The 26474-nt window shown below is 41.4% G+C and overlaps 3 protein-coding genes across 4 annotated transcripts; 2 read left to right on the top strand and 1 right to left on the bottom strand.

Annotated features, from left to right (window-relative positions):
- Positions 1-12: 12 nt before the first annotated feature.
- LOC308326972 (replication protein A 32 kDa subunit-like) lies at positions 13-825 on the top strand (the record flags this gene model as incomplete). The annotated part of the gene is made up of 1 exon (XM_080780076.1): positions 13-825. The coding sequence occupies one exon, from the start codon at positions 13-15 to the stop codon at positions 823-825; it is 813 nt and encodes a 270-aa protein (XP_080636202.1).
- A 3851-nt stretch (positions 826-4676) lies between these two features.
- On the top strand, positions 4677-11962 carry layna (layilin a; the record flags this gene model as incomplete). The annotated part of the gene is made up of 6 exons (XM_080781122.1): positions 4677-4692; positions 5399-5699; positions 6961-7118; positions 7422-7466; positions 8841-8937; positions 9644-11962. The coding sequence occupies 6 exons, from the start codon at positions 4677-4679 to the stop codon at positions 10980-10982; spliced, it is 1956 nt and encodes a 651-aa protein (XP_080637248.1). The 3' UTR covers positions 10983-11962.
- A 530-nt stretch (positions 11963-12492) lies between these two features.
- alg9 (ALG9 alpha-1,2-mannosyltransferase) lies at positions 12493-26421 on the bottom strand (the record flags this gene model as incomplete). Of its 2 annotated transcripts, XM_080779364.1 has the most annotated exons (16): positions 12493-13423; positions 15686-15816; positions 16288-16417; positions 16899-17046; positions 17846-17975; positions 18166-18320; positions 18790-18843; positions 19988-20110; positions 21272-21377; positions 21475-21562; positions 22061-22196; positions 22696-22784; positions 23568-23638; positions 23776-23910; positions 25134-25269; positions 26279-26421. In XM_080779364.1, the coding sequence occupies 16 exons, from the start codon at positions 26419-26421 to the stop codon at positions 13300-13302; spliced, it is 1899 nt and encodes a 632-aa protein (XP_080635490.1). In that variant the 3' UTR covers positions 12493-13299. The 2 variants fall into 2 exon arrangements, with proteins under 2 accessions (XP_080635490.1, XP_080635491.1); XM_080779365.1 differs by lacking the exon at positions 18790-18843.
- Positions 26422-26474: the final 53 nt, after the last annotated feature.

Genomic DNA, 26474 nt, shown 5'->3' with positions numbered 1-26474 from the left:
CCAGAATTCAACATGTGGAATCAAGGAGGAGGATATGGGGACTCCAGCATGGGTGGTGGCTACACTCAGTCCCAAAGAGGTTTCGCATCGCCATTTTTATCCCAAGGAGGGGAAAAGAAACAGAGACAGCGTGCTACACAGATCATCCCGTGCACAATGTCTCAGTTGATGTCTGCTGCTCAAACTGATGAGGTCTTCAAAGTGGGAGAGGTGGAGGTTGCCCAAGTTACTGTTGTGGGGGTTATCAGAAGCATAGACAAAACCATGACCAACATCCAGTACAAGATAGATGACATGACGTGTGCTCCTATGGATGTAAAACACTGGGTCGACTCAGAGGATTCCAGTGTAGACAGCGCTGTCCTAACCCCCGGCACTTATGTCAAAGTCTCGGGCAACCTGCGGTCCTTCCAGAATATCAAGTCTGTGGTGGCGTTCAGTGTTAGTCCCCTGGAGGATATGAACGAAATCACTTCACACATGCTGGAGGTTGTGCAAGCGCACATGCCTCTAAACAAACCACAGAACACGACATCTGGCGGCGGTGGAATAATGAACTCGAGCAGCACTCCCATGTCCCGCCCTGGCAGCAGTAATGCAGGGGGTAATGCTAATAACGGGCTGAACCAAAATCAGAACCAGGTGCTGAGTTTGATCATGCGTTGTCAAGATGCTGAGGGCATCAGCCTTCAAGAACTGAAGCAGAGACTTGGTGGCACAAGTATGCCTGTCATCAGGCAAGCAGTGGAGTTCTTGAGCAACGAGGGACACATCTTTTCCACCATCGACGAGGATCACTACAAATCTACAGACAATGGTGACTAGCGTATACTCACCCTGATCCCATTGCTCATACCACAGAACACATGTGACAGAAGCTGATATTGTACCTAAACCTTTAACAAGGAGTCAGACCTCCACACTCTTCTACAGCAGTTTATTTTGTTTGTTTGTTAAAGAACTACAGTGGAACGTTTGTTTCCACATCTCTTTTCCTGTTAGTCCTTCTGTTATTGTAGCAGGTGAAACAGAAACAGACATGACCCATTTTCAACCTTATCTAATGTTTGAGCCTCACTAACTAAACTCACTAAAATAAGATGACAACCATTTCTGTCTACTCACTCTGTATGTGTCTTATTGTTGGGTTATGGACGGAACCCTTTTTATACAATGAACTGTCCACGGCCCTCTTGGGACACAGTGAGTAGACAAAATTGGTACCATTATATTGAGTTTTGGTGCGTGCCGATTATCTGAAGATAGGTTGAAAATGGGTAAAGAAGTCCTTTATTATTACAATTACATACTGGCTGCCAAACTCGTATAAATAAATGTTTTTAAATAAAAAAATGGGGAAATAATTGCTCAGTTTTGAGGTTTTCATGTTTATGTTACTATTTGTCAAATTAAAATACTCAGAGACACAGAAAGACAGATACAGAAATGTCCATATTGGAAACTCATGTCATCATGTCAACGTTGCAACACAAATAATACAAACTATGAAAAACTATGCCAATGCCATCACATCAAATGAAATAGTGTTGTATAAAGTACTGAACTTTATTCCTACAAAATCACGACTGTACGTTCAAAGTGAATGAGTGGCTGCCGACCGGAAGCGTTCTGGTGGCCCAAACTGAAGTGTTGGCTGCATAGAGCCCATTCTGTTACCACCACCCCTCTCTGCTGATCCTGGGCCATCCCATTGTACCGTGGGTCAGGGTGAAATTACTTGGAAGTCCCCTATCCTATGTGTGCCTACGCAATGCGGACCCACAGTCTGGCATTAATCCAACTTGGATCTTTCAACTCAATGTTGTGGTAATTTAAATTTCCTATTTTCATGTTCATTGTCATCCAGCTATATATTTGTTTCATGGCAATGATCAGTAGGCTGCCCTGAAGAGAGGATTAAAGTTGCAGTGATATTTCTTTGTTAAATGGTGTTTGTTCAGTAACAGTGGTCTCCCCATCTCTCCAGCTCAGAAACATATTTTTCAGATCAGGATAAACAAGTGAATGCATGGAAATGATGACACAAAGAAATGAGTGGACACAATTGAAACTGGAACACTATAACATTGAAGCTAATAAATGGGTACTCTCTGATTGGATGAAATTGGCATCCCACCTGAAAATGTATTTTTTTGTTATATTAAGGAGCTGTAGAGACATACCCCTGTTACTGACCAAACAATCTATATAGCAATGATTACTATTGAAATATAGAGCTTTCATAAAAAACTGCTTTAACTTGTTTATCAACTTAAACCCTATACTAAGTTGACCAGTGTCTGCCTGGGCATTATACTAGGCCCCCTCCTGCTTTGCCTCTACACTAAAAAATGTTGTTGATGCAACGTGTTGTGTGCTTGTAGACAGGCTATTTTCGCAGATCTAGACAAGCCCTAGAATAGAGATGCTAGAGTTCAAACAGAATAGTCCAGAATAGTCCACAACTCCACACACACAGGAGTTCCCCTTTACACGTTTACTGAAGCCATCCACAAGTGATATTTTCAGATACAATCTTCATCTGCTCTCCTGGTCAGGAAAAGGTTGTGTCTGCATGCTGTGTGTGTGTGTGTGTGTGTGTGTGTGTGTGTGTGTGTGTGTGTGTGTGTGTGTGTGTGTGTGTGCGCGCGTGCGTGCGTGCGTGCGTGCGTGCGTGAGCGAGTGCTCGTTTGTACAGTATGTGTGTGTTTGTGTGTGTATGTATGGTTTGATGATGGTGTGTGTGTACAATTTGTGGTTTATATGGGATTGTGGAGGGGTTATGTGATAGGGATTGTGGTGTGTGTGTGCGTGTAGTATACTATGATGACTAGGTGTGTGTGTGTGTATGTGTGTGTGTGTGTGTGTGTGTGTGTGTGTGTGGTACAGTCAGTCAGTGATGCACCATGTTCCCTGCGGCCATCCATCTGAGGTGCCTTTAACTGATTGAGAAACGGGAGGATGTTAGATGGGAGGAGATCAGAGAGCTGGAGGAGATGGGGAGGGGCGGGGGGGCTGTGTGCTGTGAGAAGGGAGGTGGAGGAGTTCAGGCCAGGGTACGTACTGGGCAGAGGGTGCTGGGATAATATAATACAATTCTGTCTGACTCCCAATTAGACGTTTCAGATGCCATACTGTATGCATTGGGAAATTCAAAACGCACAAGGAGCCTTGCTTTAGTCAATATTTCCAGTGCCCCTCAATCGCATTTTTGTCTAATGAGGTGCACGTCATCCACGTGCCCACACGCGCACGCACACACAAACGCACGCACGCGCACACACACACACACACACACACACACACACACACACACACACACACACACACACACAATAAATCATGTTGACGTTAAATGTTAGGTTAATATTTTCACACTGAAACCGATGACCATGTGTTTAAGCAGGATCGTGTTATCACAATCACACACAGTTTGACTGACGCAGGGAAAGTCTACACTCTACTCTACCCAGTAAAAACCTCAGTGCTAATTTAACTCGGAGTGTAAAAATGGACCCATCCACTTAGACCCATATATCACTCTTTTAGTTAAGTTACCACTGAGGTTTCTTTATTTTTTTTCTTTACTGTGTAGGGGCATCCTCATTTAAACTCTCAGCCCTGTTTCATAGCATAAGCACATTGCAGATGGCACACTTGTGGTGGATGCATGCTTTAAATCAACCTTATGGGCCATTTTAGAAATTACTACAGTATCATTAAGGAATGCACATGGCCACACACACAAACTCATTTATGCTCCGAAATGTGGGTTCTGCTGATCCTGGAAATTCAGTGTACAGTGAATGTGTCCAAATGTCTGAATAAAAAATCTCCCTTATTACTTTTATCATATTAGATCCTACACTCACTGTTATGAGTGTGTGTGTGTGTGTGTGTGTGTGTGTGTGTGAGAGAACATTCTTTGAATCATCAGTGAACAACTTTTCGTGTTACATCGTTATAATGACGATGTCAAAAGCTAAAGGAATAAAGGAATGAAGTCTGCCTCTTGTCAGCGTTTACGGCCAGGAGCACTTGCATGATTAGATGTCTTACGATCGATGGAGGCTCTTCTTCCAATCATTAAGACTGCTCTTAACAGATTACAGCCCCCCTCCCAAACACATTCTCCTCCTCCTCCTCCTCCCCTCCCCTCCCCTCCCCTCCCCTCCCTGGCTCCTTCTGCTCTTCCTCTGGTCTGGTCACACATTTTCTTTCTTCCAGCCTCGGGCTGATGGAAAAAGGATATTTGCCGTTTATACAATTTCACTCTGAATTTCAGAATTTCTTTCTAAGATTTTTTTTGTTTGTTTCTTATTTTGTAAGAAGTATACAGTAGGTAGGATGGTCGAGTTTCACACTGAAAGGTTGAGCGGATGAACAGGGGAAGGGATGAAAAGTTGAACACAGAGGGATATGAGCAGACGAATGAAAAAGATGATGCTGATAACAGTTCTCTGTCAACTTCTACTTTTATATTTCATTCCATCAACAGCACCTAACCTCATCACAGGTAAGTGACAAGTTTACACAAACACACACACCCAGCGCGCACACACACACACACACACACACACACACACACACACACACACACACTTAATTTTTTGCATCTTTCTGCTTCTTTTTCTTATGGTCTGACTACATGGCTTCTCCCTGGACGTGAAGCAAATATGTTTGAAGCCAGAGGTACGTTACTGTATCCGCTCACAACTGACCCTGTAATTGACTAATTGTAGAGAAATGTTTCATTTTCAATGTTTTCATTTCCATTTTAGGGGTTGGTTAGTGTGGAAGCTGGTGCCAAACATAGCAAAAGTTCTAAACACACATGTGTGTAGATGTGGCCATACATATCCTACAGAGTAGACTGATTATTGTACGGACAGACTAGTCTCACTGTTAGTTAAGGGCCATAGATAGACACTGCATGTGGCCTATGTTCTAGTTCTCAGGATTGAATGTTCAGTGTTGGCACTGATAACTTCAAATCAATATCACGATGATTTCAAACCTTTACCTCAATTAAGATCAATGAACAATTATTAATAGATAGCCTATAGTCACTAGTGATAGGCTGATAGCTGATCCACATGCAAGCTCAGAACGTGTGGCGATAAGACACATTGTGGGCTTGTAGATTGGCTACTTGTGCACACTACCATTGTAAAAGGAAGTATAATACAGGCTAATATTTGAATGTATTCGTGTCAATTCATTGATACATACAGAAAGGGGGGGCTTCCACTTGATTAATCTACAGTATGAGCAAGATTAAGTTCATTATTGCTTCTAAATGTCAGTTTCAACATATATTTTTATTGCCCAGCTTTACTGAAAATGTCATGATTATCCCTTCTATCTAATACTAATGAGAGGCGGCATGTGTGTGCAGGTCAGCGTGTCTGTAGGGTTGGCAAAGGGAAACCGTGTTACAAGCTTGCGTATTTCTCCGAGCCCCGGCGGCGCCTCAACTTCGGAGAGGCGGAGCTTGCTTGCCGAAGGGACGGCGGAGAGCTGCTGAGTGTGGAGTCGGTGGCCGAGCAGAAAATCATAGAGCAACTGATAACAGAACTCCGCCCATCCGATGGAGACTTCTGGATTGGGCTCCACCGTAACCATGGAGACCAGGACAGCGTTGAGACCGATTGCTCTACGCAGTACTACTGGGTGGATGGCAGCAAGTCCACATTCAGGTGCACTGCAATAGCACATGGTCACTGTAACTTAAAATATTGCAAAGTAGTTTTCACACCTTTTTGTAATTCACTTTTTTTCAAAAAAAGCATATGTATATCTGCTATTTTTTAAATAGCCAATGCAAAAGTCTAAAATGACACAGATGCCCTCCTGCATGGTATTAATGGGGTAAGATGCTCTCTACGCCTGTCTAGTGTCTAGTATGAGATAGTCCGGTATACTGTAGGCCCCTCTTCGTTATTCCTAAAACCGGGGGGGTGATTGGGCCTTTGTGTGGGCAAAATCAGTGATCCTATACTGTAAATCGCTCCTGAAAAGGACTTTTATGTTAAGGCCATCATTGTATTTGTGGCCTCTCTTTCATCCTGTATATCATTTAATGCTAGTTTTTAAATAGTTGTATTTAACTGTTATTTCTTATATAGCCCACCTTTTAATTTTGAATGGTGTAATTTTTGTCTTTTTTTTTTAAAAGCACTTCTTTAGCAGGTGCAGTGCACATATATCAGCATATATACTTACGTATAAGATACTCCACGCAACACTGACTGCAATGCGGACAATTGTACACTTTAATCACAGTGCAGTGATTCTTTTGCAGTGCAGTGTTGCGCGGAGTCTCCGATAGATCTTCACTACCACACGTACACCCAGCTGGCCTCGGATCTGCACATTCTGTCAGAGTTCTCCTCAAGCACCTTTCCTCACTGTCTCCCACTCTGTCTGGCTAAATGATGAAGAATGATTAGGGTCTGGCTAGGGTGTCCCCAGCTACATGATTGATTTAGGAACCAAATGGACCCTAACTCAATCATAAGTATGGCACATCGTGTCATATGATCTGCAATTTGCTGCGTATGCAAATTGTAACAGGTTCGAGAGTTTAAAAGGGACGTGAGTGTAAATTCATGTAAGAGAGTGTAAAGAATTACCTAAATGGACAGCTCCATTTGTACACTGATAATTTTACAATGTAGATTGGAGTCGAGGAGATGAAATATAGCATCAAATGGGGGTCCACGGCCTAACACATGATAACAAATTAACAAGGTTGAGCATCATAGTAATAAAGACAAGAGCCTGCCCATCCTGCCACATCTTTGCAACATTCTGTGTGTGTGTGTGTGTGTGTGTGTGTGTGTGTGTGTGTGTGTGTGTGTGTGTGTGTGTGTGTGTGTGTGTACGCGTGCGTGCGTGTGCACTGCGCATGACTGTAACTGTGTGACTGTGTGTGATTGTGTGTGTGTGTGTGTGTAGGAACTGGCACTGGGACGAGCCATCGTGTGGGTACGAGGTGTGTGTGGTGATGTATCACCAGCCGTCTGCTCCCCCTGGCCTAGGAGGACTCTACATGTTTCAATGGAATGATGACAACTGTGAGACCAAGAACAACTTCATCTGCAAATACACTTCAGGTATGGCATACACGTGCACATGAATATGCGCACACACAAACTAACCGTCATCGTTAACACACACATGGAGGAAATGATAGGCAAACACGGTAAGCCTGATTTTGACTTAGTTGCACACTGTGGTCGCACACAATATAAGATCTACACTTTCACAACATTTTGCAGAAAGTTCACACACACACAGGGACGGGCGGAGACACACAGCGATGTGTATAAATATAACTGCATATGAATTTCATTAGAACTTTCTCAAATGATTGTGAACACAGAACATTTGATGTTTGTATATAATTTCATTTGCAGAAAAATCACTAGAGCCTTCGCCTTCCCCTAACTCAACCCAAACTGGTAAGACCAATCTTTTAAAAAAGAAAAATTGTCAAGGTTGAGGTTTACTAATACAGAAGGAACTTGCTTCGGTACATAGTACAGTGACATCTGACAACTAACGTAGAACCTCCAACATACTGGGGGTCATACAGTATACAATAAAGAACTCACATATACAGTAGTTAACTTAGGGCTGCAATTGGGGATTATTTTATATCGATTACTACTTTTGATTAATTGGATAGTTGAGAAGCTCCATAATTTAAATTGGATTTTAAGACTACAATTATTTTTATAGATTTTATATAATTGACTAAATGGATCAGCAGTCTGATTAACGACTTGAGCCCTATTGTGGGATGGAAAAATACACAAGCTCACAACGAGTCACGTTGCCATGCATTGTGTTTGCGTTGAGAGTTTCTATTTTCTGTATTTTTGATACTATATTTCAAAAAGAAAATACGATTCATTTTTTAGAATATAAAAATATTATTTTATTAAAATCAAATAAATTACTCTCCAATTGAATTCCATTGACATTTAGATATGTTATACTTTACTTACAGTCTCATTAATTGACAGATTAAATTAACTATCGGCAATGCCAATAATGTAATTCTGTATCAGAATCAACATTTTGACAACAAGTCATTTTATGGTTACCAATCATACAACAGGAACTATTTCTGCACCAGCCTACAAGACACTACATATAGAGGGTATGCGCGTGACATAAACAAACATTCTGCAAAAATAGCTTATGAATTGGCTTGGAGGAGAAAAAGGATGGGGCCAAGTACAGATCCTGGGGGACCCCAGTCAATATGGGTTCAAGTGGTTAACTTAAGCTTGTCCTAAACTGAAACAATAGCCAAAATAATGTGTAAATATGATTAGTATTGATTATTTGAGTCTTACCGTAACTAATGCTGTTGATTACAGATGCCCTACCTACATCTATCCTTCCCTGGAATCCAGCTGACCACGAGAAGAACAGGGCTACAGGTCTATAACATTCATTTATGACCTTAACATGAAGATGTGACAGAGGTCACAAAATCACAACCTAATTTAATATTTTGGTCAGCTGTTGCTTCTTTTTCAATGTCATATATTGGCAGGAAATACATTGGTCAACATCAAGCTTTCTGTTGCAATGGCCAACAAGAGTCAACGTGGCCCAACGCTACAACTTAGGGCCCTTTCACACTTGAGAAGAAATACATGAATGTTTTTTAATTTGATCCGCACTGTTTGATGTCTTTGGCAAGCGTACTTAACTTGACTAAAACAAAGCCTTATGTACAGCATGGGTATGGGTATTTAAGCAATTGTAAGCGATTGTAAGCAATATGGTCACTAAATCCAGATCTTTATTTTCTATTGCAGCCCTGAATTTGATTTACATCATCCTTCCAACCATACCTCTGCTCCTGCTGTTTCTGACTGTGACAGGAGTCTGCTGCTACAAACTGCTGGTCAGACGGTGAGAAGCAGCAGCAAATCTGGCATGGTTTTAAGGAGAGGGAGGGCCATATTTCAAAAGGGCCAATTAAGAAATCCAGATTATTTTAAATATTAAAAAAAATTAAATAACACAAAATTCATGCGATTACTATGGATGGTGTTGTTCAACAGTAGATTTACCACTAACCGTTTACGATTATGCGAGTTTCATAGAATAATAAATTGTACATAACTTTAAGTGCCCACTACATCGTAAACATGTTGGGACACTCCTAATAAATTAGGGAAACCCCTGGCACAAACCGTGCAGATTAAGCATTCCATATACTGTACTAAAAGAGAAATGTGCTGTCTGAATACTGATGAACAGCAGTTACTGTATATCCCCTCCACGCTGACTAATCTAAACTGTAGCCAAGTAGCTAATTCATACACTAAAGGCTGCACTTGGCTGGCTGAAGTCATCAATCAACACATTTTTTCAGCTGTGGACAAAGTAAAAACTACTCTTATATGCAGCATAATCATTTTGTGACAATGCAATTAGGCATGTCAGTTGACACGGCAAAGTACTTTGGGAAGATTAAGATTAGTAATGAAGACCGTAACGGTAATTGAGGGCATTAAAGTCACTATTCTTATTCCAATCGATTGCATTCTTTGTTGAGGAATGAGGCTTTCGCATTTCTACTAAATGTCAATTTTTCTTTTTTCACTGGTGTCAGAAGGAAGAAGCAACAGAAATCAGAAGTGTGTCCGACCGAGCTAAGACTCTGTCCCAGCCCGACTTCGAACGACGTCTACAACGTAATTCGCTCACAGAAGGAAGACGACCTGATGGCAACGCGTCCGCACACCAAAAATACCTCCTTCCTATCTCAGGTTTCCTCCCCCGAGATCTCCTCGCCCACCACCGGTGACTACGACAACCTGGGGGGTCGGGACACAGAGAGTGGCTTTGTGACTCTCGCTAGCACAGCTAGCTTCCTTAACTTTGACCTCAATGACCTCAGCCTGGGGCGCCTGGGCATGGACACAAGCCTCACTCGCACAGGAAAGGACACGTACGACACAAGCCTCACTCGCACAGGAAAGGACACGTACGACACAAGCCTCACTCACACAGGAAAGGACGCGTATGACACAAGCCTCACTCGCACAGGAAAGAAGGACGTGTACGACACAAGCCTCACTCGCACAGGGAGGAAGGATGCGTATGACACAAGCCTCACTCGCACAGGGAGGAAGGATGCGTATGACACAAGCCTCACTCGCACAGGGAGGAAGGATGCGTATGACACAAGCCTCACTCGCACAGGGAGGAAGGATGCGTATGACACAAGCCTCACTCGCACAGGAAAGAAGGACGCGTACGACACAAGCCTCACTCGCACAGTAACTGACTTGTACGAATCAAGCCTGGCTCGTGCAGGAAAGAGGGATTCATACGATACAAGCCAGACCCACGCGGGAAAGGGAGAATCATACAAAACCAACCTGACTCGCGCAGCAAGCCTGACGCGTACAGCAAAGAGGGACTCATACGACATAAGCCTGACTCGCGCAGGAAAGAGGGACTCATATGACTCTAGCATGAGTTGCTCAGGCAAGAGAGACTCATACGATAGAAGCCTGACTCGCTCAGCAAAGAGGGACTCTTATGACACCAGCGTGAGTCGCATGGGGAAGAGGGACATGTATGACACTAACCTAGGCCGTTCCGGGAACAGAGAAATGTATGACAGGAGCCTAGGCCGTCGTACAGCAAAGAGTGAGCACTTTGGGTCTGGCAGCTATGGCGAGCAGGAGATATATGAGGGCAGTCTGGGAGGGAGGGGTGAGTTCTACGATCTTGGACTTGCGCCTGGTGGGCATACAGTGAAGGCTGACATCTATCAGACGTATCTGAGCAACGGAAAGGAAGATACATACCAAACCAGTCTTGGGTATTATGGAAACCGCAAATCCTACAATCCAAACATGGATTGTTACAGAAATGAGCTGGTCCTTGGCAGTGGCAGGCGATACTTCAATGAAGCAGAATGGGTCAACAACAACTACTAATGCACCATACTGCCTCTGTGTGTCCACTGCTATGTGTGTACAGTATGCATGTGTGGGATTGTGGGGGGGGGGGGAGGTGCCTTGAGATACCAGTAAGATAAAGCCATTCAGTCCGGTAACAGAGTGGCATTCCGATTTCCGACGCACCGCTATTCCGACTACCTGGCTTCCGCGTGCGTTTAGGGTTAGTATTGAGTGCGTCAGAATGTCTGTGCATCACATCGGGCTTCAAAATGCCGGTGTGTAACCATTTGATCCTAATGGGAGAGTGAGAGCTTTTTGTTTTTTAAGCGAACAAATCCGAATGCGACTTTTGTAGAACGCCACCTCACTCTTTCTCCCTCCTCGCAATCTAAACAAATTTTAATAGGAGATTTAACTAACTTTTCCCTTTCCTGACCTAAACTGCACGGAGTATAGGAGTGTTTGTCCTGTTTGGCCGCCTATTTGCATGGCCTTGTTATGCTGCTCTTGCCTTGTGGGATCACTGTGGGGTCATGAACCCATAAAGTCTGAGTTATATTTTGTTGTGCGCAGGTGATAGATCTGCTATTTTCTATGTGTGACACTGGTGCACAACTAAGTATAACAATCTGGTTTAAGCCTAATTTATAGTTTGTCGCACGACAGCTTTCCTGAAGTCGACCACCTTGTAACTGCTCACCAGAGGGTCCACTAACTAAACATCATGTGACGTCTGCACTTCATGTTGAGTCAGTTATTTTTGGCGAGCAACTTTGTGTGACAAAATATAAATTTGGCTTTCCCTTTCTATGCCTGAAGATGCTGTTTTTTCTAATGGACCACATTGTCATGGAGAGACTACCTCTATGAAGTTATGGCACATCAAACTGACATCACTTGAAAAGGGAAGGAAAAACAAACCAATATAGCCTAAAGGTAATTTTCAAGTAATGTAAACGTTTATATAATTTATAGCTTTGTTCACGGCACGCCATCACCACCTACCAACGGCCCTGTGTTTGCACCAACCAATAGAGGGTTTGCAAGTGGAAAGGGGTTCACTGACTGAAATGTGTTTGAGAGCCTGCAGCCTGAACAAAGCACTGGCATGATAAGAGAATGAGAAAGTACTGCATTGTATGTTATGTAAAATGCATCATGCCTTGTTCCAATGAGAACTCACCTAATTACAAGTGAGTGATTTGTATGTTTGATACAGTATCTAAGAACTCCGAAATAAAATGTCTGAAACACACTACTTGTCAGTGTGTGATACTGATATTTGTCCAACAGAACAGCCAAAGCAGAGCACCCCCCACCATAACAATGTATAATATTGGTAACTTATTTTTTTTCCATTGAACATAACTCAACATGCATTTGCTGTTGAGTCCAAAACGATTACATTTGAGGAGATGGAAAAAGGATGTGTTCCAGTGGATCCAATGTACTTTCAATTAGTTAACTATTATGAAACTCACAGGATTATTTTTCAAAAACAAAAAAAGATCAAGCTCACAACGCCATGAAAAGCCATGTGAAAAGTTGAAATATGGATCATATACTGTACAGTGTACATGATCTGATGAACAGCAACTATATGTTTTAAGTGGCTGTTTTTGATTAGTGCATGTGACCTACTATTATGTAGCCTGGTTCCAATCTGGTGTGATCTAATTTGACCAATGTAATCTATTTCCTCCATAGTAGAAGACAAGGTGTGTACTTACTTACGTTTTTTTATTAACATTTCAAATTAAATTAATCATGCACCCTCACTTTGACAAAGACATTCATCCTCGACCATTTATGTTTCAAATAGACACACACCAAATTCATGTAGGGGTGAATCTGCACTGTGAGATCATTCTTTTAACAGAGTAAACTTGAAATTGTTCACGACACATTTCAAGGTTCAGCATGAAAAGAAAAGCACTCAATACTATTATGTTTAAATGTTTAACTGGGACTAAATCTGGTCTGATGTGCATCACCCTCACATTCATTTCCTGCTGTCTCTCTCACACACACACACACACACACACACACACACACACAATAATATGCTTGCTACACAGATCCTGCTTATACATACGAAGCATACACACATGCACGCACGCACACACACAGAGGTCAGATATCTTTGACGCAATTGAGATATAAACTTCAATATTTTTTACATAGACACATACATCATACAGTATCCCACCTACACTCACACACCCGTATACACACACCCACAACGTTTGAAGGATGGACGAATGACAGGTGATGTTTGAAATAGAGTTGAGGGACAATCTGCGAGTTTCAGAACCAACACTGTTCCAAAGTTCTGATGGGCGAGGCGGCGAGGTCAGCCGTGGGAACGCTTGCGCGGCTGCTTCGACCGCCGTGGTTTCAGGATAACATAGCGACTGTAGCTGATGTGTTGGTCTGACAGGAATGGGATGTAGAACGCCCGAAAGAGAGGAGATGACCTGAGAGAGAAATAGTGCTTATAACGACGTGGGCTCCATCAGAGGCTAGCCATCTACTTATAAGAGCGTCTATCCGTCGGTGTGTGTCCAATTCGCAAATTGCTGGACGCATCAGCGCCAACATATGTAGAAATACTCTGTCACAAGTAAAAGTCCGGAAATCAAAATGTACAAAAGTACCAAAAGTAGAAAGTACTCATTATGCAGAATGTCCCATTTCACAAGTTGGGCCGAAATGCATATACGTACAGTAGGGCTGAAGCGTGTTTTGTAATAATAAGCCAAATCTACAAAGTAACTAAAGTTTTCAAATATAGTGGAGTCAAAGTACGATATTTGTCTCTGAGATGTAGTGGAGTAGAAGTAAAAGTATTGAAAATAGGAAATACCAGCAGAGGAGAACGGTTTCCATAGAAAACGGCAAAATAAAGTATCATTTGCAGGGGTCCGTTTAGATGGCAAAGGCGTTTTCGGTGGTTGAACAACAAAGTGAAAACACCTTCCAGAGTGGAAATCTTTGAAAACGCTCTGCCTCGCATCTCCATGTAAACGGGCAAAACGATGAATCCGCATAACGTGTGACATCATGGCTCACGTGGACTCACACCGCTTATGTTTATTACATTGATGCAGAGCCGTAGGCAGTATTTGGAGTTCCTAAAATCAAGGACTGTCTAAAGAGGACGAGACGCAAAGACCGTACAGGCGACGCCATGTTGCTCCATGGAAGGAAAGAAATACTACAGAGTTTTCTGTCACTGCCGATTAAAAAATGTGAACGCAAGGAGACTTTGCCATTTTCTCTGGAGACCGTTGCCGTGTAAAAGTGGCCATTGTGTCTCCAGAGGTCATCAAACTATTAGCTTAGGATTGTGACAAAAACAAAACAATATCCATGAATTCAAGTCTCCACAGGGTGATTAATCGAGTAGTCATTTTGGGGGTGAACTATCCCTTGAGGTACAGTACTTATGAGTTACTTTACACCACTGCTTGTGCACACTACTAGTAGGTCAAGGAATTAGCACCACATATGATATTTCACATTGTAGGAAGTATTTAACTTTATTTTAACAATGGAAGATGAAACGGCTCTGAAACCTTGTCCATATATCTAATCTATGTCGTACTGTAAGTCATAGATACTGGGCTACATGAAGTCTGAGATCCACATTAGAGCCATGATGTCATTAGACCATGTCTTGTTTTTATTTTTCTATACTCTATTTTGATTTGGTTTTAATGCACGTGGCACCGAAGCTCTCCAGAATATTATCTACATGATGTCCACCTTACAGCGAAGGGTTTCTAGATGCAACATTTTGAGTCTTTGATTACCTTAGTTCTCTGCTTTCCCGGGCTTTGTCAGAGCATTTCTTTCTTTTTTCTTTCTTCACCAAGCTTAAAGTTCTCAGCAGCACATTCATGTTCATGCAGTGGCCAAGTAAACTATAATTGATCCATGTCACCATCATAATAGGAACTTTTCTAGTTTGCCTGACATAGGCCAAGAAAGAATTACAATGTTGTTTGTTTTTTAGGGAGAATAGATAGGACAATGTACTATATTGAGTAATGTCAGTTAGGGTTAGGCCACTTGTGAAACCTCAAATAGCGTTCACCACACAGATCAATGTACAGTATTTCAGGAGACCTCAAATAGCGTTCACCACACAGATCAATCTACAGTATTTCAGGAGACCTCAAATAGCGTTCACCACACAGATCAATCTAAAGTATTTCAGGAGACTGTAGGATTTCCTTAGTATGTGTCATGAAAAACTAGAGGAATAGAAATTGAATAAACTTGAGAAGCACTGAACTTTTTTTGTGTGTGCAAGGACTCAGTATTTATTTAGTAATCAATATGCAAAATGACTAAAGGGCACTTTGAGTCCACTAGAGGAGAACATGTAGGCCTACTGTAGTCTTGTGCCAAGTGTGGCACAAGACTACATACTCTCTCAGCAACAAATATGTCTTCTTAGCACGTCATAGTACATATGTATAGCATAGTAGTATAGATGTATAGCTTATATGTATAGTTTCATTATAGATATTCCACTGTTACTTTCTTAGCTTACGCATGTTTCATGATAAATGTTTTTATGTGATGTATTCCCATGCTTTTTTGTTCTTGCTTAATGTAAGTCGCTCTGGATTAAGAGCGTCTGCTAAATGCCTAAATTGTAAATTGTTCTTGGTCATCGTATTATTTTCAATTAATGGAACTGCATACATGTGTTTGAGAGAGCACAGTACCTGGATGCTTGAAGAAAAGGCTTGTAGGCAATAACACTCCACTCCTCTTTATTAGCAGAGTAGCGTGGCTCATGTGCCGTCTCGCTCTCTGTGTCCAGGTCTACCAGGTAATGGCACTGCCGAATATCCATCTGCAAGACGCAAAACAATTCCATTATGGCATCAGTAAAAATAAATACAAATAATCAACAGCAGGGATAGGCATTTAGGGTAAACTTTAATGTAAAACTCAAGATAATGGTATGGTTATATTATATTGTTATAACCCATTAAGACCTGAGGCTGATTCTACAAATGCCTTCTAAATCAGTAGTAGTTGTACAAACTTTCAACCATATCTACTATTTTTGAATACACGGTTTTAATGGGTTAATGCAAATGTATTATATATTCATGTTCATCAATTAAATAAAAATACTTATTGAATGTTATTAAACAATGTACTATAAAAGCAATAGTTGAATGAATTACTAACTAGTAACTAGTACTAGTAACAAAACAATTACCATAACATAAACATTAACATAACATTTAGTAATGGTTAATTCACCATAAGCCTTATCAATATTACTTGTTACTGTTATGTTGCCTGATTGACTCACATATCTGCTTGGCTCTTCCAGGTTCTGGTCATTCATATTGGCTGGAATGATCTGAGTAGCCAATGGAATGGAAGCATAGGGCTGAGGCAGCTGTCCTTTGAACTCTGATTGGATGAATTGCAATTGCCAGCTGGAGATGTGAACGAAGCATTATTATATGCATAAAGAAATATACTGTATATAAAACATCTAATGGAGACCTTTCATAGTTTTATATTTTAGTTAGTGATAGCCGTCCATATTTGAACCACATCTTCATTCTATGCTATGCATTGTCACGGGATTGATTCACTTTTCACTGTGTGATCAAAGTTTAGACTTTTATAAGGTCTCAAAGATCGCAGTTTCTCATTTTGAGGCGAAAAATCACTATTAAGCGTGCTCAGTGCACACAGCCATGTATATATATATTTTTTTTAATTGCTGGATGAAATGAAATGAAAGAAAGACGAGTTCCCTCGTTTTGGCACAGGTGGGTCGTGGAGAGAAGAACGAGGTCCCACGTTCTTGGCATACATTTGGTTAATAATTTAGTTTTTTTACATGAAATTTCAAATTCAATTAACTGCTGGATGGAAACAGTGGTGGTGACATTATAGTTGAATACTGACTTGTTAGGTAGGAGAAAGCTGCTTGGGAAGCGGTACCACTCCTTGCCCACACACACGCTAACATTCCTGCCTTCAGGAACAGAGTGGAGAGTAGGGTCCTTGGCGATGCGGTGGAACTCTGGGTATAAGTCCAGAGGGGCGTGATAGCCTGCAGACAGAAATACGGTAAGTGACATTACTCCTACACTAACCCATAACCCATGCAATAAATGGTGCATTTATACAGCAGCTTTATCCCATTTCTATGAATTCATGCCTATTTTATGACTGTGCTTGAATGTTGTCTGGATCAGAATGCAGCTAAAAGGCTAAAATAATAAGTGATAAATGATGGGCATCATGCTTCCCATACTGGTAAACTGAACAGTGTTTGCATGTGCACACAAGTAGAGTTGGTGCCTCTATTGAATACAGCAACACACAATCATGAGACTTAATTTTAAGTCTTCATGACTTCTATGATACCTTTTGTCTACAGCCTGGCATGGCCAGAATAATATCACTGCGTAGATATTAGTCTGGAACTTTGGTGTGTGAAAGATTTATTTCCAAGGGGCGGTTACAAACATATTCAAACAGGAAAAAAAGTCTCACTTTGAATAGTGGGCTCTGATTGGTCACCCACAACTCTGGGGTGAGCAAAATGAAATTGAAACTGAGGACTGCCAGACCAATCTTGCCAGGGATTAGTGTGGTTTCCAGGCTATGTTGTCTAATGTTCAATTCTTGTGCAGTCGATTTGCACAATATACTTCTTTAGTAGTACTACCGCTAGTCCTATTGTTTAACATTGCGTTGCCACTCACTCACTGACTGTATCACGGGCCAAAGTTAATTCCTTATAAAATTGCCATGCTTTGAACTACATTATTTCTAGAATGCGTTAAGCTACCAATTACGTGTGTGTGTGTGTGTGTGTGTGTGTGTGTGTGTGTGTGTGTGTGTACCTCTGAAAAGGGCCATGGAGCGAGACAGTGACAGCAGTGTGAAGACCAGTAGGGAACCCAGAGCCAACCAGTTGGAGGAGACAGTGTAGTGCTCCAGACGATAGCGCTGGAACAGGAAGTGGTAGCATTTCTGCAGACACCGAGGCAAGAAGCAGTCATATAAACTCTGAAAAGTGTGGGTGCTGAAACATACATGTAACTGTTGTTGCAATGGTGTAGGGTTACAGCAGATGGCGCTATTGTTTCTTAGGATATCTTACAGTGCAGCTTTGGGGTCGTGATCTAGTGGTTTACAAATGGTGTGAGGTCTCACCACCTACCTGCAGGGAGGAGAGCGCAACTGCTCCATTGAGGCAAATGAGGGGGTAGATGGGAAACAGAAACCTCTCTTCTTTGTGTGGCCTGGTAAAGAACACCAACATCCACAGGTACATGGGAGACAGAGTCATCCAGTATGGACGTCCAAGGTTCTGCACTGAAAAGACAATCAAAACCACAGTAAACCACGTACAATTTAGGCATTTAGCAGACGCTTAATCCAGAGCGATTTACAGTAATAGTATAGTATATACACACTATAGAATGGCAGATCTACAAATGTCAATGACCTGACATCTGTCTACATAACATGCTATCTCAAATTTAGCCTTTGGATAAGTCTGCAAGGTTGTCAAAGCAGTGCTACGGCAAGAGCTACAGGCATAGCGGAGTCTGAAGAGCCTGTGAAACGGCGGAAGATTGGGAGTGAGTCTGCAATTCTAACAGCAATGGGGAGTTCATTCCAGTTTGGGAGCCAGAAGGGAGAAGTCTGGGATGTGTGGAGCGCTGTCCTGGATGCTTTAGCGAAGGTTCTGCCAGTTTCCCTGTGTTAGCTGATCTGAGTGAACGGGAGGGGTTGTAGGGTTGGATACAATGGATATATTGAATATATGGAGGTGTCATACCTTTGGTTTCTTTGTAGGCCAACATCAATGTTTTGTACTCTATGTGGGCAGTAACTGGGAGTCAATGGAGGGAGCGGAGAAGGGGGGGGAGACATGTGAAAATGTTGGCTGGTGGAAGACCAATCGTGCTGCAGAATTCTGGATCATATGGAGGGGCTTAAGTGTTCATGCTGGAAGAACCCAACGGGACGAGCTTCAAGCACACTCTTGAGCAACGATAAGATTAAAAAGCCTTTCATATCTAGACAGGGCTATCATTTATTAAATAAATAAAAGGCCACTCTACACCGACCGGTTTCGACACACAGCTGTGTCTTCTTCAGGGCGTGGCTAGAGGACTGTCACTGCAAGGTAATGTCCTCTTATACTCCCTGTGACCGAGGGGACCAATCAAATGAGTACATCATAAATTGAGGATCAGTGCAAAGAAAGGAGGAGGGCAGGAATGCTGCAAAGACAATACAATATATGGCCACACTTTGTGACATTTTTGAGGGTTTGTTTTTAGGTCAATGTTTGTTTTAAAAACACCATTGACAATGAAGAGAAATTAATGTTTGTTTAGTCACTAACACAAACATTAAACTCATTAACAATAAAGCTAATCATGGCAACATGAGTTAGACTTTAATATATTAGCGCCCCTCACTTCACATGGGTGTGATTTTTACATACATAGCCTACAAATTATATTTAAGACATACAAAAATCAAAAAGATGACCAAGGTCACAATACGTAGAATCCCATTCGAATTGTTATAGAGTGTAAACCTACAGGATCGAGTGACCTCTGTGATGTGTGCCTTGAACTAGAGTCGACTGTCCAGGACAACAACAAGGTTCTTGGCCATTGGAACCAAAGTCACCAGATGTTGTCTTAACTTTTCTATGGAAATAGTTAGATCCTGCGTGGGGTGGGACTTAACTGGCAAGAATAGAAGCTCGGTCTTGTCTGGGTTCAGCTTGAGGTGGAGGGATGAGATACCACCTCAAGCTGACATGATTGTATAAACAAGATCCAATTATGACATCATGGCCACCCTGTCTAATCTTATGAGTAGTTTGTTAACAAAGCACAAATCAGTGGTCTATATACCTCATTTGGCCGAATTGTTTAGTGTGTGTGTGTGTGTGTGTGACTGTGTGTGTGTGTGTTATTTAAGTAAGTAGATTCCTTTTGGGCCCACACAGTACTCACCATTAAACCTATGCAGCAGTGTCTCCATTAGAGCGGTGAGTGGTAGAGAGAACAGTGCCAGGGCAAACACCAGGTTAAAATTCAGGAGACCATTTTTAAAGTAGAAATGCCAAGGCTCTGTACCTGCAACAAAAACAACAGCCCCTGCTTTAAAAATCTGAAAATATGAATACTTAATACTGTATGTCTATTGTGAGAATATGAAAATATGCATCTTTCATAAATATACTGTATGTCGGGAAGAAACCAGCTAACTCCAAAACAATTCAGAAAATGAAAAATATTTTTTTTTCAGGAAATAAAGAAAACCTTATATCATCATCATCCTATAATCATACAATAATTCACTCAATGTCTGAATGTCTGTCTGAATGTCTGAAACACTGTCGTAGCTCCTCACTGGCTGCACCAATCGCTCTGACTTTTCACACATGCATTGACCATAATATTACGGAGGTCTTAACGAAGCCCTTTTTTCACAAATTATTGATTAATAATTAATGTATTAGTGCATTAAAATTTCCCATCGACTTGCAGTAAATGGGACAATGCGAAATCTGTGCAAATCTAAAAAAAAACGGTACACATGATCTCTGGACATATCCGATTAAAACACCACAGGCAGAATTCGTATCGTTCGGCTGTAAACAGCTTCCAAAGTTAGTGGGAGGGGCCTGTTTTACCAAAAAAAAATTATTGCAAAAACGTTTGAGATAGTGTAGCCTACGTGCGCTATAGCGAGACAGGACAATTCCCTCCCAATCAGTAATATGATCTATTACATCGCATTACCCACACTGTACATAATTTGGTGTTCATATATTCAAAACGGGTAAGGTCTAGTTTTTAAAACAAAGCAATACTGCTTCATCAAAGTTGGTGTTTATATATTGTCAATTACTTGCATGAGAGGGGAAGAGATGGTGGAGTTAGCTGTTTTAGCAGACAGTTTGAAGGTCCACTGGAGTTAAGAGGTTTTGTCCGAAGCCCTTTATACTACTTTTGCACATTGTAGTTCAATTCAATAGCACTGAATATGCAAAAAAAATCTAAAACCTCAAAAGTTTAGTTAGGAGTTAGGTCCTGACCATATACTGTAAAAAGTCCTGACAGCAACGAATACTGTATACTATGGAAGATATGAAAGCTAATGTTGTACAGTATGTCGAGTGTCTTATCAAACCTCTCGCCCACACCAAAATGTATCATGCCAATTTCCATCGGTCAACACACAATACAAGCAGAGAGGCACTGCTGGTGTCTTTAAAGCCAACACGGCTTTACCATAGAGATCAGGACCGTGCTCAGTGAAGACGTTGTAGAGTAGTATATTTAGTGGAGCGATGACGAGCTTCCCATAAAAGAAAGAGTCCACCACCACTAGGGGTACCTGAGAAAGAAAGGGAAACGAGATTGGTAAAAAAGCGGACACACACATGTGCACACATTCCCATTAAACGACCGGTGAGTGTCAGGAGCAGTCTCACCAGCAGAAGTAGCAGAGCAACGGCTGACCAGGTGATGAAGCTCTTCCACTGTCTCTTTATCAACAGCAGGTCCAAGGCAATCGGGATCCTACCAACAGCCAGGCCATAGGTAACATTAACAGAACTTCTGAGAAAGTACTTTATTTTTTATTACTTCAAACTCTCTCTATAGAGGGTATGCGTGTGACATCATCATCATACCAGGAAGTTATGCAGGAAAGCCTACTGAGTGGCAAAAAACTACTTTCTGGCCTTGACAGCCCATACATCCAAACAGAAAAGTCCTATTTGATTGCATGAAATTACTTTAAACAACATTAAATTCACCTTGTCACTCACTTTGCCACTGACTTTATGCATGCGCATACCCTCTATAGTAAAATTGGACGCAGAAGTGAGAGAAAGTAACTACAAATAAAAAACTATATCAGACTGTTAATGTCTGTGCAGTGATGATACATACAGTACAGGATATGAGTATGTCAAATGTTATTTCATATATAAATTGTGTATGTAATATCAAAAACACTTTTCGAAATACCTTTTTAACTCAAATAAAAATGATTTGTGAGCTTTTCAATCTTACCCAATCAGAGCAGAGAAAGGCCACCCAACAATGGCACCAGCAGCTACGCCCAGGATGGCCAATGGAGGCGAGTCCTGGAACCAGCCTGTCATGGCAACCAAAGTAGTGTACATGCAGAAGGAGGAGGGCAGGAATGCTGCAGACAAAGATGGAGAAAAGGCCACATAAAATGATCAGCAGGTGTCCTCTAAACATGTTATTATGTGGTGTTACATTATGTTCTCTGGTGTGGACATGCCCCATTTAGATTTACCCACTATGCTCCTGAATTGTGTAAGCATGACTGTGATTGGCCTCATCGACACAAATTACACTTGCACTTGATAGGATACGAGGTGGTTCTGCAAGCAATTCGACTTTAAATGTATTAAATTAAACAATATTTAATGAACGATATGGGAGAGGATGCCATGTGTCGTGTCCCAGGCTGAAGATCCATGACATTGTATTTCCAACTGTATGTGGTGAGTGCACAAACTGGTTGAAGCTAATCAAGTGGCTGTTTTAATGATTTTAGTTTTAGTGATGTTTTATTATTATTTTATTCATATGTATTTTTTAATTAGGAGTTTTAGAAGTTTAAAAATAAAACGAATAAAAATAAAAAGAGAATGGAATTATTTTATTGGACCAACCTGCTGATGAGCAGAACATTCCGGTGCTCAGGACAAGAAAGGCCAACATCAGGCGGCCAACATGCAAGCCAAACTTTTTACACACTGCCCTGTGTCACACACACACACACACACACACACACACACACACACACACACACACACACACACACACAGTCAAAAAAGTCAAATTTTGTATAAATTGTGTATTGTACTAACACAATCCTTAAAAAAAATTACAAAACCATTGTCTACATAAAATGTGCTTTAATTCACAGCTTTGCTAAATACTCAAATTCTGATTGGTCAATCATGACAATCTGGGCTCTGTTAATGCTCAATAACAGACAGCTATACTGTGCTGCTACTTATTGTTTAGGATAATGTAACAGACCGCTACTGTGCTGCTACTTATTGTTTAGGATAATGTAACAGACCGCTACTGTGCTGCTACTTATTGTTTAGGATAATGTAACAGACCGCTACTGTGCTTCTACTTATTTTTTAGGATAATGTACATTGAGGCAGTCATTAATGGAAAATAAACCATGACAGGGTGAAGACATTATCCCTTACGAGCAACTTTAAAATATAATTACCGATGTGCCGATGAGACATTTTGGCCGATATCGATATCCGATAATTAATTGCTGTAATGGCCGATAATCGATATAACCGATGTTGATATGATCTCATTCTGTATTGAAAAATTATAATAATTTTGTCCATTCTGAAAAATACATAACAGGGTGCACTGCAGGCTTAGGCAAGTCAGATTTAACTTAAATACCTCTATATTTAATATTGTGTTTGCCGATTAATCTCCCATCACTACTGCATACATTTTACATAAAAAAAAGAACCCTGTTCACAGATTCATTGAAGTCACTCACTTATAGAAATAGAGCTCACAGACACAGCAGAAGAAAGCAAGGGCACATCGTACAAAGTAGAACACCAAAACCTGCAACATAGACAAATTATATAGATTTTTACAGAGAGCAGAGACCTACAGTATGTATGTGTCTGCAAGAGATAGAGGGAAAGAGATGAAGAAAGAGAGAGCGAGATAGAAAGAGAAGGAGAAATAATTGTAGTTACCTTGTTGGTCTGTAGTACATGAGCATGTAGACAAGCAGGGAGGGCGTGTAACCAGAGGTAACCATAGGATCTGATGGCATATAATGGAGAATACTCCCATGTTTGCATCCCTGTGCCATATAACAGGTAGTGCATCTGTCCAATGGGACAATATGTTAGAAAAAAATAAGAAAGAAGAGTATAGAAAAACATATCAGTACAGTAACCTGCTTGAGGCATTATTTTAAACTTTAAGTCTACAACTCTACAAGCTCATAGCACGCAGTGCCACGCTACAAGCTTGTAGATCTGATATTTTAGAAAAATCATGAAAATGTGCCGCAAATCTTTGAATATATATTCTTCCACAGCAAACGTTTAACTCATTTGCTTCTGGGTAGTCCCTGAAACAACACATTTTGAGATGGGGGTCGGCGGCCAATTACAGATAATTCTGGGGTTCCTTGACATGAAAAAGTTTGAGCACCAGTGCACCACTGATACATTTTTCAGAAAGACATTTTGTAGAATCTGGTCTCACATCTTAATGGGTTAACAACCTCTCATAGGTTTGGCTAGCAGCTAGCCCTGGTCCAGTGCTTACAGCGAGTCTCTCTCACTGACGTCCTGCCGGACTCCCATCCACTGCTCACTAGCAGCTTTTCCCACTGCGTGTGAGGGTTTACAATTTCCCAAAAATAAACAAAACGACGTAACTAATCACCGAAACAAAGCCTGCTAGACCTTGGTAAAAGTCTATTCTCGAAGCTTCTCACTATTTTAGTCATTAAATAAAATGAATCCAACCAGATCGGTGCAGGCAAAACCCGGAAATGCGTTACATTGCTGTATTAAAATTGCACAGCGGTCATTTTAGAGAGAAGCTGGGGACCTGAGACGCTTCCCAGCTTCGAGAATAGACCTTTACCAAGGATTAGCAGGCTTTCTGTCGGTGAGTAGTTACGTTGTTTTGTTTATTTTTGGAGAATTGTAAACCCTTGCACGCAGTGAGAAAAGCTTCTAGTGAGCAGTGGATGGGAGTCCGGCAGGGCGTCAGTGAGAGAGACTCGCTGTCCAGGGCTGGTTCAGGGCTAGCAAGCAGTCAGCAACCACATTTTGAAGTGGAAGGTATCTGATAAAAGGTGCAGACAGATGTCTGAGTCAAATGATACATTATTTTCAGCTGCAGCCAACATAACATCAAATTAAATCAAATGTTTGAATATTGCTGGTATGCCAACAATGATTCAATAATGGTTCACAAATTGTATAGTTCCACTCTACTTCCAAACATTGTTTGATGTTTGACATTGATGTTGCAAGACCTCCTTTATTCATCATATCTTCACACCTCTTGACAATGCAGAAACTATACTTACAGGCTCCCAGTAATTAAAGGTCTCGTCACAGTCGGAGATGTTACTAAGCAGTGCTGCGCAGAAGCGCGCAGAGAGAAGGCATTTGAATGCCGTCGACCCCTCAGGTGCCCATACCTGCCCTCCTCGACTTACTGGCCTGTTTAAAAACACAAACACACAAACACACAAACACACACACACACACACACACACACACACACACACACACACACACACACACACTTGTTATTACAAATTTGCAATACCACATCTAAACAGTAAATCAATGAGTGATAGTGGCATATAGGTGCTAGAACTTCTAGCACCACTGCACTTGAAGCTATGATGTTTAGTGAGACAATTTGCAAGCTTGCCGTAATTGCTTGCTGTATTAATAACTTTATGTAAAACGTTAAATACTGATATTGCACCGATCAGGGCTGGGCAGGTTTATGACAACTGCAGGTGTCATTTTCCATGCAGTTTCCCCATGCCCCAATAGGCACTCGGCAGGCTTATTAAGTCTGCCTAATGCCTATTGAATTACATTGCTTTCTCCACTACCTCAAACTGTAACCAAACCGTAAATCAGTAAAGATTTGTACCCTACATAATAATTCTAGGTGGAGCTGATCCCGGCACGTTGCTGACGTGTCAAAGAGAAAAATAAATCCCAAGCTGCCATAATCCTGAGGTGTCTTGGCTGTATTAAACGGACCTTAGAGACCAAGATATGAAATTGTACAGTATTCTTACATAGTATTTCTAGTCACAGCAAGTTAGTCAATACCCGCGATTGACCATTATGGTAAGTGTAAACCTGTGTGTGACAGGTAGTGTAAAAAAAAAATTAAGTCACATCCGATTCGAGGAATAATGAATGAATCAAACCAGGTGATGACAGACCAAGCATGTGATTCATTCAATACAACACACTCACACCCTACTACAAATTACGTTATATTTCAATCCAGTGTGGGTGCATGCATGGTCCAAAGTTATAGGCTATCTACAGTACTGATCCATCAACATGATTATTGACATCATGAAGTGACAACGTAATGGCTATGTGGCAGCTCGTCCCGTGCAGTTGTCAATGAAGGGATATGCACACAGACAGTAGCACGATACCTAAATGTTCCTGGCCAATCCTGGGTGATACTCACTCTTGCGGAGCCTCTGCGCCTTTCATGTCATCACTGCCCTTGTCCTCCTTCGCGGTTCTAGCTTCGGTAGGGACATTATTCGCGTTGATTGCATCCTGTCTGCTTCCTCGCCTAGTTCGCTGCCGAAGCCCCTTCGCCGCCATGTTTACTAGAAGCTCAAGGCTTCGTGTGTTTCCGCCACTGGCCGTCACAATCT

Source organism: Protomyctophum bolini (assembly GCF_963924005.1).
Source record: "Protomyctophum bolini genome assembly, chromosome: 13".
In the NCBI taxonomy this organism is placed as follows: Eukaryota; Metazoa; Chordata; class Actinopteri; order Myctophiformes; family Myctophidae; genus Protomyctophum; species Protomyctophum bolini.
This window is presented reverse-complemented; position numbering and strand designations above follow the sequence as displayed.